Source organism: Dromaius novaehollandiae, chromosome 9 (assembly GCF_036370855.1).
Source record: "Dromaius novaehollandiae isolate bDroNov1 chromosome 9, bDroNov1.hap1, whole genome shotgun sequence".
NCBI lineage: Eukaryota > Metazoa > Chordata > Aves > Casuariiformes > Dromaiidae > Dromaius > Dromaius novaehollandiae.
In genome coordinates, this window is record NC_088106.1 from 25,671,290 (window position 1) to 25,687,442 (window position 16,153).

The 16,153-nt window shown below is 48.3% G+C and overlaps 1 protein-coding gene across 1 annotated transcript; it reads left to right on the forward strand.

Moving 5' to 3' along the window:
• The first annotated feature begins 1,591 nt into the window (after positions 1 to 1,591).
• ADIPOQ (adiponectin, C1Q and collagen domain containing) lies at positions 1,592 to 8,429 on the forward strand. The gene is made up of 3 exons (XM_026109693.2): positions 1,592 to 2,129; positions 5,166 to 5,409; positions 6,422 to 8,429. The coding sequence occupies exons 2-3, from the start codon at positions 5,199 to 5,201 to the stop codon at positions 6,946 to 6,948; spliced, it is 738 nt and encodes a 245-aa protein (XP_025965478.2). The 5' UTR covers positions 1,592 to 2,129; positions 5,166 to 5,198; the 3' UTR covers positions 6,949 to 8,429.
• Positions 8,430 to 16,153: the final 7,724 nt, after the last annotated feature.

Consider the following 16,153-nt stretch of genomic DNA (forward strand, 5'->3'; position numbering starts at 1 on the left):
GGGGACAGGAGCCGGCGCCAATCTGCAAAGCCCGGGCGCAGGAGGACATGGACACGAGCAGGCGCCTCGAGAGGTCGCGTCTGCTGGTGATAGCGCCCGACACACAGCGGGCAGAGCGCGGCCTTCCACACGTTCCCTGCAAGGCGGCGATAGCATCCTGGAAGCTGCTTGGTGGCCACTGAGTAGTTTGTCGCCACAGTAGTTTTGTAACAACCGCACTGAAATGCCATTCCTTAATTGGAACATTACCTATTAAATGTGTCAGGTCCAATCTTCAAATACTAGCAGCCTAATAAATACCCAAATCATGCATTTCGGAGTCCAAGCCAAGAGCTGGCATAGAAAGCAGTCTAGCTTTTGCCCACACCCAGGGGAGAGCAAGCTGAAAAACTAATCTCCGCTTAAAAAAAAGTTCAGATTTCAGCTGCAAGAGCCCACTCCTCCGCTGAGTTCTCAGGAAACAACACTTTGACGGTGTTTGAGACCGGCAAGACGAAACTTTGGCAGAGCACGCCCAGGCTCTGCCCTTGCAGCACGGCCCCGAGCTCCTGGTGATGCCGCGGGGGAGCAGGGGAGGCACCAGAGCTGCCGCGTGCAGCCGGCCGGACCGCGAAGTGCCCCGGGAACGGGTCTTGCAAAGCCCACTATTTTATTCAGGGGAAGTTGTTTCACATTAGCAGGATGGAATCCTCTCTGTAAGCTGTAGCAAACTACGTTTAGAAGAAAACCATGGATCCAGCTAGATCCCTGTCACCTTTTACCGGGATTGCATGAGGGAATATTCTTTCAAGTCTCAACATTGCCTGGAAAAATCATTGTCAAGAGGCAGGGCAAGGGGGGAAAGAAAGAAAAAGAAGCAAATTCTTCAAATGCTGGACTAGCAGCTTGACCAAAATAAGGGAGAAAGAAAGTAGCTGTCTTATAGCTCCTCCCTTTCTCATTCTTCTCCTCTATACTTTATAACCTACCCTTGCTGACTCTCAGCTGCACATAGAAGAAGCTATTTATGCATTTATTTAAACATCCTTTTATTCTTTCTGGACAGCCAGTTCTTTCTGACAACTCGGTAGTGCGGAACACTGTCCTGTTAACATTCACTTGGATGAACTTTTCTTGCTCCTGAGGACTGCACCTCTTCTTCTAGTGCTGCGTAGGGACCTAAGGGCAGCAGTAACTTGCATCCTTTCCTCTACAAAGTAACTACTCTCACCCAATTTTAAGGTGAAAGGTTTGGTCTAGGTTACATCTAGTTAACATTGACCTGCACTGGAATGATCAGAGAGAAAAGCCTAATCTATTTTAGGTTCAACATCCCACAGCTTCCAGTTTGGAAGGCAAGACACACAGGAAAAAAAAAAACAAAAAATACAAAAAAAACCCACTTTGTTTTGGCCTAAAGCCAGACTTTGTGATAGGTTGAAAACCATCCACGGGGCTAAAATTACTCTGAAGATTTACAATAGCACTCACAGGTGCCAGTCGCTTAGAAGGACTAAGTCGTTCGGTTTGTTTAAAGTGAAGTTCTCTCCCCCAGCAGCACTGCCCCTTTCCTCGGCAATTCCCTTCTTTGGTGGCGGGGCCGTGAGCCGCTGCGCGTTCCTCCGTGCTGGAATGGCACTTGCTATTAAAAGAGAAGCAAAAGCATCTCACACAATAATTCATTTACTGACGCATTGCAAAAAACGCATTCAAATGCATTAGTGCAAGCCTGAAGACACACTTTCTCCATCAGCTGCTAACAAGCTTTCCCGATTTGCACCGAGCTGCAGCTTGTTCACAGGGGACTGTAAAAGTCAAGCCCTTGACAACTCAGCTTTCAAATACAGACTTCTCTAACAACCCACTTCTGCTTCAGTTCCTCTGAAATTTCCAAAGCACTATTTTTCCTCTTTAAGGATATCTTTCAAGCTCTCACTTTGTGACTGGATTTTACATAAGTGGCCCTAAACTAAGTGAGGGCCAGGAAAAATTAATGGGAAATCCCAACTTTTAAATCAGCATGCGCAATAGCAAATGGAAAACACAGCATCTTAGCTGACAGCTCCCCGTGCCCTTAGGGATAGCGATGCAGTAGCAGGACTTCATTTCCAAAGAGACTGCAGCAAGCCAACTAGGACTCAAAACAGCTGGTAAGCATGACTTTTTTTTCCCCTTAAGTTCTGTTTTCTCTTCTTTTGGGCTGAATCATACAGACTTTTCTGTTCACAGGAAGTTTTCTTCATTAGAGTTATTCTCAGAATAGCTAGCAACTATTTTAACCAAGAATAGCAGATCTCATTTAGATTTATACTCCTGCTTCTAGGGACACTCTTCATTTAGAGATCAAAACTCCTAAATCAAAAGTGGTCAGGAAGAACAGTGAGAAATACGTGGCTTTTACAGTAAGTAGTGCAGTGCTACCTTCTGATTCACCTCTTCCCTAGAAGAATCCCAGGGCGAGGGGTTTGGGTCCAGATCTCACCGAGTGGTGTCCGCTCATAGCCAGAAACCCGTGCTCCTCCGACGTCAGTTGTGAGCCCCGTGGAGCAAGTCACCGCTGTAACGCCAGCAGAAAGTACGCTATCTGGATTACATAGATGTGATTACAAAAGGGAAAGAGATCAACATAACCCAAGCCACTGGTTAGTTCCCTTTGCAAGGAAATATTGGAGTAGGAACACACAGCTTGATATTTTTTTCTGTGCTTTGTGAAAAGAGTTCTCTCACATATATGTATGTATATATAGTGTTATATGAAATTTTAATTCTGAATCACGGTCTGAGTCACCATGTAGCACTTCTTAATGGTATTACTCTTATGGATGATATATCCGCTGATAAACAAACAAACTCTATATAATGCACAGGAGCTTTTACTCCCTTGGTAGCTTCTATATTAACTGAAGCACATTGAAAGTTCTTAGTTTATTTATCACTTGTCCGAAAAGGTGCAGCTGGCATTCAGACATAACCACATCTGCAGATCATTTGATGTTACGTTAAGGAGTGTCAGACTGAAGTACAACAAGAAGCGGTAAAGACTTTGCAACGGGCTATTACAGCCGTAGCTGTGCTCTAACTCAGCCCTAGCAAACACGGCTTAGAAGTTTTCTTACACGAGACACGCTTATACCAAAGAATTCAGTTTCTCAAGTAAGCAGAGCGCTTACGATCAGAGTCAAATTACAGTAATTTCTCATGAAATTCATTTTGTATTTGCCTATCACTGGTTTTCGTATTAGAAGGGAGAAAAGCAGACAGCATAACACAACAACAGCGAGGAGCCCGGCAGGGATGCCGCGGGCTGAGCATCGCCGGCGCCTTCTCGGAGGGGGCTGGAGAAGCCCCAGCCGGGGAGGCGACCCCCCACCCTGCCCTGCCCCCGCTGAAGTCTTTAAGCTATTCCGATCCTGGGCAACATGAGAGAAAACGGAACAAACCGCAAACAAGATCACCAAAACACAGCCGAAGAAATGTGATTTTTGCACAGGTTTTTATTTAATGCTGTCATGCTTTCGCAGTGCAGCGACACAGCCGAGGGGCCACGACCCCCTTGCCGGCTCTGGGGAGGGTTTGCCGTCAGGCAGGCGCGGGGAGCTGAGCCGAGCGGGGCCCCCGCTCCCGGCACGGCCGAGCGGCCGCCTCGCAGCGTGCCCACGCCGCAGCTCGCCAGGCGCTCCCGGCAGCGCTCCCTCCTCAGCCACCACCGTCAGGACTTTACACCCGTTTCGCTTGTCCGCCCTGGCTCAGGAGGCTCTGCCACATCCCTTGCTCCAAAGGAACAAGGGCTTTTTCCCTGCCAAAGCACAAAGACACGGTAATGCTGAATTACAAGCTGCAGTAGCTAGCCCGGTCTGCAAACACGCAGGCGTCGCACACCTCAGCCCCGAAACTGCCTGCGGACAAGGGTGACATCCCCAGCGCAGTGGCTATTGGAGTGGCAGAGCCAGGCGAAATGGGCACGGTTTTAAGACTTCCCTATTTTTGTTTGTTACTGCCTCCTGGAGTCTTATTCTGCAGAACTTTGCAGTTTTCCGTAAAGCCCCCCCCACACACACACATCCTGCAAAAACTGAAGGGGTGGTAACCTCTTTGTTATTTAACTTCCTTGGAAGCCATTATGCCAGAGCTAGTAAGACATTATTTAAAATATGACATTTAAATAGCTTTCATAAGGAAAATCAACCCATCAAAGGAGTTACTCTGAAATACTATTTTTCTTGGAAATTACAGAGCTAAGGGACTCTAATGGCCATGCTGTTATTCACTTTTTTATTGCCCATTACGCCACTTAAAACGCTCATAACAGGATACCTTTTTGTTCCAGGGTATAATCTCTGCCCAGGGAGCACTATCACACAACAATGGTCATTTTAAAGTGCCTGCTTCCTAAAAGCCTGATCCAAAACCCGCGGAGGTCCCATGGATCTCCGTGAGCCTTAGAGCAAAGCCTCGAGGTGGCCATAGCGCGTTACCAAGCAGCTCATTTGGGGAAGCTGCACTAATTGCTTCGGGTAGCAAAGCAACTGGTTCCAAGGAAGAATGGGACTCCGCAATTCCTAGGTGCTCTGCAAATCATGGTGTTTTAGTCCCACAGCATAACTCCAGTGGAAAAAAGTATTAAAGTTTGTGTCACTCGGAAGCGATTGAAGCTCTCAGTAATTTCTGCTGCCATTAAACAGACCAAGGTTAGCAAACTCTGTAGGCAGCAAGAAGCCACCTGCTCAGCACAAAGGCTGCGGGGTTTGACACGAGCGCTGCCAGACCCGTACTCTCAGTCAGCCGGTCGCTCGGCTGAGCAGCGGTTGAAGCGCGTTGTCACCAACTCACCAGAGCATCGCAGAGACACCAGCCCCGGGTATCCCGATGTCTGCCGGGCTCGGCGACGGCCACACCAGCGCGGAGGAGCTCTGCGAGCGCCTGGGGAGCGAGTACCTCCGGGTCTGCTCCTCCCCGCGCCGGCTCTCCTCCAGGGCCGAGGTCAGCCGCTGCTCCCGGGGGCCTGATCCCGACCCCCCGTGCCGGAGCTCACGCCAGAAGAGCGCTGAGCGCGGAAGGGTCATTCTGCCACGCAGAATTGCTTCCCGTTGGGCATGTCAGTTCAGTCTCATTTATTGTGTGCCCCTTCATTATTCCATTGGTTTCTTTTGTTTTTTTGTTTTTTGGGGTTTTTTTAACCTTTAAAGGCGAGGAAGGCGTTGTCCATTTCGGGATCCGGGATGTGGGGCGCAGCCCGCTTCCTCCTGTGCTCGCTGCTGCTGGCGACCCTCCACGGCACGGAGACAGCCGCGCAGGAGACCCAGCCCGACCCCAAGACGCCGTGTGCCAACTGGATGGGGGGAGCGCCCGGCTACCCCGGCCACAACGGGCTCCCCGGCCGCGACGGGAAGGACGGCAAAGACGGACAAAAGGGAGAGAAAGGCGAGCAAGGTTGGTGAGGAGCTTTGGGAAGGTCGCTGCTGGAGCCCGCGGCAGCCCCAAGCCTTGCGCCCCCACGAGCCGGGAGCCCCGAGTGGGTGGACAGGGTGGGGGTCACAGAGCGCACACACCCCCCGGCACCCACCCGTGGAAACCGCAGGAGAGGCTCGTGACGCGGAGCGCCCGTGCGTTGGGCTCAGCCCTGTCCTCCTCTGTCCAGGCAGCACCCGTCCAAGCACGAAACCCAGCCTCCGAGAGCCTCTCCTGAGCTTCAGGGGAGAAAGACGTCTCAGTAGGAGCCAGATACAATATTTATGGGGGGTCAACAGAAAGACTACCACTGATTTCCCTGAGTGCCCAGTACACCCCAAATCTCCCAGCTGTCTTCAGATAAACAACATGTCCCTTCTTAAAGAAGGGAGAGCACAAGACAGGAGAAAAAGAGGCCAGAGAACAAGCAAACCCTGTGGCTGGGAGTAACGAAGCACTTACTGCTCGAAACGGCGCAGGGGGAGGACCTGCTTTCTCTGCTGCATGGGCCGTGCTTCGGCTGCTCTCAGCAAGCCAAAGGGTTCAGTTTGGTCGTTTGTTCATTTCTAATTAACGAGGCTTTCCAGACGCTCGCTGTCAGCAGCTCTGCACACACACAGCACGGTAGTGCCTGAAGGAGTGCTCGCCGCACCGTCAGAGAGGACCGCAGCATGGTGCAGAGCGGGTTTTAAACCTGCTGTCTCAGGTCCTGGGGATGTTGAACTAATCCAGCCTTTCCTAAACAGTCCTGCAGTGTTCCTGCGTGCAGGTAACTCCCTTGCCCCTCGCCCTCTCCTCCTGCCAAGCACCAGGCACGCACTCCTCACATGCCCGCAGCCATAACGTCCCCATGCCTCCTCGTGCAACCATGCCCTCCCTTAGAGGACAACCCTCGTTTCACGATGTCGAGCTGTTCCTTCTGTATTTTGGGGCAGTGCGTAGCAGCTGCCGGCACAGCGCAAACCACCTCATCAACCCCAGCTCTGTCCCCTAGGTGAGCAAGGCCCCAAAGGCGACAACGGCGAAATAGGAAGCCGTGGAGTTGAAGGCCCAAGAGGATTTCCAGGAAACCCAGGGATGAAAGGGGAGAAGGGAGAAGGTGCCTACGTTTACCGCTCCGCCTTCAGCGTGGGGCTCGCGGGCAGAGCTCCTCACCCCAACGTCCCCATCCTATTCAGCAAGATCTTCTACAATGAGCAGAGCCACTACGACGCGACCACAGGCAAGTTCCACTGCAGCATCCCCGGCATGTACTATTTCGCCTACCACCTCACGGTGTACCTGTCAGACGTCAAGGTCAGCCTGTACAAGAAGGACAAGGCAGTGCTCTTCACCTACGACCAGTTCCAGAAGAACAACGTCGACCAAGCGAGCGGTTCTGTGTTGCTTCACCTCAGTGCCGGGGAAGAAGTCTGGCTTCAAGTGTACGGGGAAGGGGAAAACAACGGCGTCTACGCTGACAACATCAACGATTCTACTTTCATGGGATTCCTCCTTTATCCAGACTTGGATCTCCACTAAAGCAGGAGGTTGTACATGGGAGAGGACACGGTGGCTTAACCCCAAAATTGAGTTCTAGGGCACTATAGCTATACTATACTTCTTGGAAAGTCGTCTTTTGCGGGTACTACAATTGCCAAGGGTGGAATCCTATCTCCTGGGAAATCAATGAGGTTATACAAAGGACTTCATCAGTGGGACCAAGAGTTCACTCATACCCCTGCTCTTGTTCTCCTTACAAAAATCTGGGTCCAAAGTTAAACACCCTTCCTAGAACATCATGAAACAGTAACTCCTGAAATAGGTTGGCTTTTTAGAAAAATTTAACACTAAAATAATTGTTACATTTAAATACAAAATTTAAAATAACCACTTAAAAATTCATTCAAAATATTGTCACACAATTCAGCCAACATTTTACAATTTGAGTAGAACAGGGAGAAAACTATTCATGAAAACTCTATCTGTTCTCATTTTCAACTGGCAACAGATGGCTTGTTTTTGCTGTTGAAATCCCCCTATCTTATCAGGACTTTGACTTCCACCCATGGTCTGTTGTTTCCCTTCTTCAACCCAGATCCCTACATGTATTCAGATTTTTACCTCTTACTGATTTCAATGCTTTGGTTTTCCTTTTATGCTTATCCCCCAACATTATCTCTAATTTAGATTGCATACTCGGGGCAGGGATCTTCTCTTTTTATTCATCTGAAAAGCCTTACGGACACCCACCAGGCTACATAACAAAAGCAGCCCTTTGACCATGTGGCTTTGGGCATCCTGAAGGGGTTACAGACCTGTTGGTCTCAGAGATGGCAACACTTGGAAACAAGAGCAGCTCCCCTGCAAACATCATCCCTGACCCAGAGAGCAGAAGGCCCCCAGAGGTTCCTGGGCAGAGAAGACATCAGGGTGGAGGTGTCCCTTCCCAAGCCACTGCCCTGGCAGTGATGTCATCTCGTTCAGCCCAGAGGCTGTAGGCATGGGGCAAGATAGCAGAGATCCTGTCCCATCTCCTACCTGAATAGCTCCCAAGTGCAGTCAGAAGTTGAGGACAAGCAACCATTTTTCCCACTCAGTAAGCAGGCCATTAGTAAAGGCTAGCATGTCAGTTGGGCAGAGCTTCAGTTGGTGCAGCTTCACACATTGAAAGGGCTACCAGGATTAACACCTGGGATCTGCCCCAGCTCTCTGCAAGGTTGGCTCAATGCTGCGGAGAGTACTAAGGCTGAGACCAGTAACAGTCCTGCCACAAACTCCTTTTCCAAGGAGGTCTGTCGACTTTCAGCTAAAAGATGATTTGATAGCTTCTCAGATATGTTCAAAGACGATGACTCCTGTTAAGCTTCAGAACAAGCTAACACACATCACAGCTAATGTATTATTACAAGCACGGAACAGCGTTAAGAGCTTCAAATGAAAATACTTCCAAAAGCAGCATTTTCTACACTCCAGTGAATTATCACATTACAAATAACAATAAAAAACTCTCAGTAAGAATGTCCCAGCATTTTTATATGTGTCATTGGGAACGGTTTAAAGAAAGGGACATTTTTTTAGCCTCACCAGGTAGCTCGGGGATGGGGGGGGGGGGGGAAGTTTAGCAGGGAAACTGGAGAAACCATCCGCTGGCTGAAACATTAGCGGAAGAACTGAAGCTTTCCCAAAGGCATTGGGCTCCCACGAACTCCAGACACAGCAATGGAGGAATGTGCAAACACATGGTTTGGCCAATTGTGGCCAAGTCCACAATACAAGGTATTTAAGATAAAGCTTTACTGAAAGCACTGTCCAGAAGGTTTCCACGCATCCATTTTTAGGGTATATACCCTCCTTCCTGAGGAGAAATCTTCTCCTTTCTCCTAAGAAGTTTTGTCCAGGTGGAATTTAGGAACTCTGTGCATTTGTCCAGATTTGGACCCACGGCAAAGGCGGGGGGAGCTCTGCAGAGTCCTGGAGACACATGCGGGAGATCAGCTCTGCAGCCCAGAGCCAGGAAGAGTGACATGTCCCAGAAGCAGACACAGATACACATGTCCAGAAGCCTCAGACAAACAGAATGGCACTAGAATAGCAGCTTATTTGATTTACATGAGCTAAGACAATGATTCTGTGGAGATAATTGTAGTATCTAAACATGCTTTGACTACATCCAGAGAGTCCTTCACATCATCTCCATCACAGAATTATCCTTTCCTTCAGGTGATTGAATCCCCATTAAACAAGTCAAGTCAGTCTGTGTGTTTTAGTAAAGCTGAACTTAAGCTGGGTTTCTCTCTCTCTCTTTTTTTAGTTTTGAGTTTTGGTATTTCCACTATCAGCCAGCCAGATACCAGCTAGAGCATCTCAAGGAATGCAATTCCCCTGTCTCTGGCCAGATGCAGCAACAAACAAGATTCTCCAGCAACACATCTGCAAGTATTAGTTTTGCAAACAGATCTCAAAATTCACTCTGGTCCTCAGGCCACATAAAGACTAAAGCCAGAGTCTTTATCCAGATAAAGGCTCTCATGCCTATTTTACTGCTCCAGATTTACAACATACATCTGCACAGTGCGCATGAAGAACTCAGCTCCTTGCACTGAGTAATAGATTCTAATTTAAGATGAAAGCTCTCCTAGCAGAGAGCCATGCCAGTAGCTGCCCAAGTCCCCAGAGCGCCCCAGCTCTGCAGTGGGAGCTGGCAGACTAAAGCGCAGTACCAACCCAGATGACAAGGCGGTGGCACCCTGAGCTAGTAAACACGCACATGGCTCCCTCTTGCTTTCCTGAGAAACTGCCCATCTTCCCAGCTTCCATGAAGGCTTTAGTATCTCACCACCTTACACTGCATTGCCTCCTTCTTGAAGGAAATGAACTTTGGTTTCCAGAGTGTTTACCCAAAACTGTCAAGTCTGAATTCATCATGACTGGCCAGACAAAGAGAGAAGCTCCTGTAGCCCAGGAGACTTTGAACACCGAAATGCGCATACGAGATTTAGCAAGGACTAAACAAATGCTTTAGCTGATCATGTTGAATTCAGACAACTGGGAAAAACCCAACTTCTATTGTGTGAATTAATGGTGAGGGAATGGGGGAGAGTGGGGGGGGGGGGGGAAGAAACTGGACTAATCCATAAGCAAAAGGAGATTTAAAAATGCAGCAATTGCTGGATCAAATAACATAAGAGGCTTAAATCTAAAGGAGCAAGTTCGAGCTTTTGCAATGTTTTTTCAAATATATTCACGCAGATTTTCTGGAGGCAGTGAAAATGGAAATGACCAAAGCACTAAAAGACAGTCAGGATAAACATCAGAAAAACACTAGTTTAAAGACTGGTTCCTAAAGAAGCAGCCAAAATGGATTTTTCCTTTCCCTGCTACCACACAGCAGGAGCATATATGTTTACAGTTTTATCCCATGCACTAGGACCTGAGAGACTTAAATACAGCTTTTCACACTGCCACATACATCTGATGTTGCACATTTGTGTGCTTAAAGCTAGAGGGAGAGACCAGGATTTCTCATCCACACTAACAGACCCATCATCTGTGTGATCTATATCAATACAACATCCACCCACACCAACACCACCTCCCACCTGAAATTACCATGGCTGTAGTGTCACAAGTGCAGTGTGTGACAGAAACTCAGGGACTGGGTCTACACCATCCCTTCGAGCAGTCCCTCCAAATCCCAGAGCGTCGCTCACCTTCCGCATCATCCCACTCCAGCAGCCAGATGCCATCGGACCTTGCAGCACATGGAAGAGGCCTGGAGTCACCATCGTGGAACCATCCTGGTTCCATTGTCCCAGCTGTAGGTGTGCTCGGAGGCCACGTATTGAGAAATACTCATAAAAATGTCACAGGAGTGACAGCAGTATATTTATAAAATGCATACTCTATTTACACACACATACACTATCATGGCTACAAGCTAACAAAGCCCCACAAGGATGCTGAATATTCATATATGTGTTTTATCTATGTCATTAAGTGTGTAGCCTCTTTATACCCCTGTAGTTGGCTTTTCCAAACTCTTCTCCTATAAACTGCAGCCTCATGTGCAGGACTGCCTCCTCGCAGGCTGCCTAGGGACATGGGAATTAAGGTCCCCATGATCTGCATTGCTCTGCTCACAGAGAGCCACCGAGCATGAATTTGGTACCCGAGAGATTCGGGGACTTTGGGTCCAGAGCAGGGAACCACAGGGCTGACAAACTTGCCATCAGGAGAGAACTGACCTTCAGCCATTTCCAGATGGGAAGGGTGAAGCAGCAAGGCAGGACCGTACCCACCAAAGCACATCAGCCCGCTCAGTGGTACTGCCACCACACAGGGCCGCTGGCAGAGCCAGGCCACGGGATGCTGCCCAGCCACGGCAGGAGTCCAGGCTGGCACCCCTCACTCCAGGCTTGAGCCTGGCCACAAGGCATTTGCAGAGATCTTCATCCCCCTTAGAGTGCGAGATGAGCTGCCAGGGCAAGGGCAGCACCAGCGAGAGTGAGGGGTGGGCTTGCCGGCAGCTGCTCTGCTGCTGCTAGGTTGCACTGCTTCTGCTCTCGCTTCTGACTCACACAGCTCTCTTCTTAACTGGACTTCTTACATACAAGTGGCCAGGCCATTTTTGCTTTGCTGAAAACAAATATTGAATAGAAGGAACACAGTCCCGCCTTGGCAATACCCCAGCTCCTCACAAGCTGTGCTTACGCCACTCTAGCACCCCTGCAGCCATGAGCAGTCCTATACCCCCGCACTGTCCACACTGCTGGTTCCTGCCTGATGCACCTTATTTCCCCGCATACTTCTCCCACTGTATCACACAGCAGATTGTTTTCAGTTTGCAGTGGGGATCTCCTGTAGTTATGTTTAACAAGCACTCTCCCCCAAGTGCTGCGTGGCACTCCAAACACAGTAGTGCTTACGTGCAAATACTGCGTAAAATATACACAAGCACAAACACTGTTGCCTCTGTGAGCAGTAAGCATGCATAAAAAAGGGGGCAGTCTGCCTTTTGAGGGCTACTGCCTGTTCAGTAATTCAGGGCACAGCTGTAACAGGGCAGCCAGACAGCAAAGCAACTCTGCTGCAAGCCTTCTCTCAGCTTCCCTCCTCCTCAAGCACAGTAGGACTTCTGTCTTCACAGGGTATTTTCAAAAGCATTTAACAGAGTTAAACCTCAAGATCTGGGAAGTAGAGACTTCCCAGTTCCATTTAAAGAGAGAACAGTACAGTTTCTATCTTAACTGTATGTTTATCAGGAAAGAAAACACCATAGACACAGTAAGTGAAAGCCATTGAAAGTACTGGTGTTTTTTATACTGACTTTTCCACACCATTAGAGCTGTCAATACACAAACATGGTTTCACCAGAATACTCACCCTTTGGCATGTTAGCAGAGACACACGTTCCTCCCACGCCCCCCAGAGACACCCGCTTGCTCTCTGCTGCATGACGAGGATGTGCCATGCAGCCTGTGTCACCCCTTGTCACCTCCAGGCACCTCAGAAACCAGCCAACACCAGACTGATCCGCCCAAAAGCCACTTTGCACCTCCAGAAGCGGCAGCCACCCCGTCCCAGCAATCCCTGGGGACAAACGCTCTCCTGCCGGGGGCTCACCCCAATAAGCGACGCGAACACAGCCACAGCCTGCACTGAGCAGGGCAGGTGCAGAAACACTCCTGCTCCATTGCAGCTGGAGTCAAGCCCTAAAGCCGTCCTTAGGAGCTCCATTACTACCTCCTGAGGCAGGCCCAGGCCCTGCAGGTGCTCAACGAGACACTTGCACCAAAATTGTGCTAGAGAGCTTCAGAAGGAGCAGCTGAGCATGGCTGGCCATGACCCCACCAGGCCTTAAGTCTTCAGCAAGTCCTAATGGCTACCTCAGTGTCCAAATCCCTACGCATGCTATGGGTTTGTACCTGCAGCTCTCCTCGACGCCTCAGCTGTTCCTCGGACGGCAGGCACCGACTGAAGCAGCTCTAACAGGCACCCAGCCAGGCTGATCGCAGTAGCCCAAGGGCAGGGAGCTGCCCCCTGGCCCCGTGCTGCATTTGGAGGAGAGCTGCCCATGGGGTTTGGGAGGGTGATGAGGTCATGGCCAAAGAGCTCAGGGTTTTTTTGTTTCCCCCCCCCTTAAATGCAGGCAGCCTTTTCCATTACTAAAGCACTGTGTGTTTATACTCACCCTCCATAATCTTCTGGGGTGTCAAACCTGCCCAAAATAGGTACTGTCATCTCAGGCATGGGCTGGCTCCCCTGGATTGCAGTGCTTTGAACAACCAATTAAAATATAACAAAACAGCTGAGAATGACATTAGCATATGCAAAGGACCCAGAACCATCTGCTCCCAGACAAATTTAAATGCATTAAAAAAAAAAAAAAAAACCAAATAAAAAGAACCCCAAAAAATCACACCACTCCTACAGTAGATGCCCAGTACAAAATTAGGTCTCACTATTTTGTCATTCTAGCTGTGCAGGTTTAAATGGCTGGTGTTGTCTCTGGAACTAATGTATTACCATAGGAACACAAATTAGACTGTTCTTGGTGTAAACGTTGCCAGCAGCTTCTATTAGACCACAAATAGTATGACTAAGACACCAAGAATGACATTTTATTTGTCACTTGTAATAAGGGCAGGTTATAAAAAGAGCACTCGGATCCTTCAATCATAATGGTCCTTTTGACCCTTTCCTCCTTGCCTTGCTGCTCAGACACTAAGCAGCTGGAAAGCTCTGAACTAGCACTGTGTCACAAGTCCATGAAGAGCACAACCCCACAGACTGCAGAGAGAAGGGGTAGGATTAGAAAATTCTTGCAAGAACACCCATTAATAAAAGATCAAAGTCACTGCACTAGCAGCTAGTGAGAAGTAACATGTTTACAGCTGGCATGAAAAAGGAGAGTCTGGCTAGGAGTCTCTCATTCCAGCAGGGAAACCATCTGTGAAAGTATTCATGCCCCTTTCAGACACAATTATAAGCTGATCATAATTGTGCCTCAACCCCATGTAATCACTTGTGCCAGTAATTACTAGGAATACAAACAGGAGCTGCACTGAACTGTGAACAGCTACAAGAAAGAGACATAGATGTTTTTTCTCTAAGACTGTATCATATTTACTTGCCAAATGTAAACTCGCTAGAGGCACTTAGGCATGGAAAAAGACACAGCAATTAGAATAAAGTCCCACATTTACCTAATCAATCATTGTACTTTCATGCCATCAAACTTAAGTTTACCCTTTGACTACTTAGGAGGGAATCAATCCTGAGTGTACCCCAACCAGGAGCAAGACTGCCATGTTTTTATGGCATGTGTTTGTGTTAGATGTAGGTATATGATGAAAAGACTCTCAGCCTGATAACAGCTGAGATTATAAGTCAGAAAACCTCATCCTCAGTTCACCCTTAGACTCACGCCAGGATACCAGTTCTACATAATGCAGTTGCTTTTTCAGGACAGCTGCGTAATTTTCTTACACATACGTCAGGCCTGCAGGCTCAGCTTGTTAATCTTCCACCATTCCAATGGGGGGGGGGGGGGGGGGGCCTGCAGGAAGGTTTATTCCCAATGAAAAGGAAACAAACACCACCAACCCACCACCTGATAACTTCCTCTATGTGGTATACCAGACAATTCCCTCCCCAAAGGAAATCTGTGGGATCCTTCCCATAAAGTCATAAAAGGACACTGTGGAGGGAGGAAAAGGGGTAGATCCCACTTGAAGCTCATCTCTAAAACCCATTACAGAATCAGGAAGGGGAAGGAAGAATGGGTATGAACGAACACACATCTGTCCTTAGGCCAGCAAGACTTTCTCCACCTCCTTGAAAAGTCATTGTTTAGAGAAGCTATTTTAGATGTGCACCATATTTTGTTACATACTCTAAGGCAAAGACAATCTGTCATCACAGAGGAGGTGAAAACACACCCCACCACACCACAGTACCTGCACCATAGTGATGCAGAAAATATTTCAAAGCAGTAAGAGACCACACAGCCAGCTTAGCAGTGTCATCTGTGACACCCAGAGGGGAAAAACAAACAACTTGAAGATGAGTGCATGGAGGGTCCTTCCAGGTTTTGAAAGGCAAGGCCAGGTATCTCTTGCCCCTCAACACAGAGGGGCAGGAGGCAGATCTCGCAGACAGAATGTGCCAGCCGAAAGACTGCAGCAGCATGTTGCTAAACAAGCTGTATCGTGATCTGTGAATCAGAGCACACATTGATGAGAAAGCTCTCAGACAGGACAGCCAGTGTCTGAGGGCCAGCTTTCCCCTGCAAGTGCCCTCATGGGAGCATCTTCAGCTGGATCAGGGACACTACCTGGACATTGGTATGGATAACTCCTCTCTGTACCAGAGATGCTTTGTACATGACTATCTGCTTGGTCAAAGCTTTGATACATTCCCTTGTTGACACACAGTCCCTCACCTGCAGTGACCCAATCTGTATGTAATACTGTAAACTGTATGACTGTATGCTCACAGTGATATACCAACCAGGCTCTTTTCTCTCAAAACAACTTACATAGTTATACAAGGTTCATACATGCATGCCCCAACTGCAAACTAGGGCAACCATCATTAAAGTTACAGATGACTGAAAGTTTGCTACATGCAAAATGAAGTTTCATAAACAAGAAAAAATATTCACAAAAAATAGCTCCTATTTGTCAGTTTAAAAAGCTTTAGAAGGCACTGTCTCCCTGTCCCTGTGCTCTGAAGTCCCTGTAGTAACTTGAGAAAAGAGCCCTAATTTGGATTACGATTCTGACTCTACTGCTTAGCAAAGACAGACATTTGAGAGAACACAAAAGGCAGTCTGTAAGAGAGGAAAAACTGGAAGTAGTAACATGGAAGCACATCCTTGTCCTCAGACCCATCCCTACTGCCAAGGACTTCAACTCGTGTTATGCTAGCGCTTTTTCAGAAGAGCCCTGACAGTAGAGTCACATTCCACCCCTCTTTGCTGAGAAGGGTGGGGGCTTGCAGAGAACAGTGCCATATTGTCATCTAGGAAGCTTGTTTTGATGTGCAGAACAACTGCGCATTTAGAAGAGGAAGATGACTGCCAGCTTCCCAACACCCCAGAGAAGCTCAGTTTATTCAAAGAACTCAATTTATTCATCTTAAATCAATTCCTTCTTTACTGAGAAAAATACCTACTACCGTTATTCAAGTAAAATATTGAAAGGAAACCCTTTTCTCTTCCTTCCCTAGAAGTCAACTACAA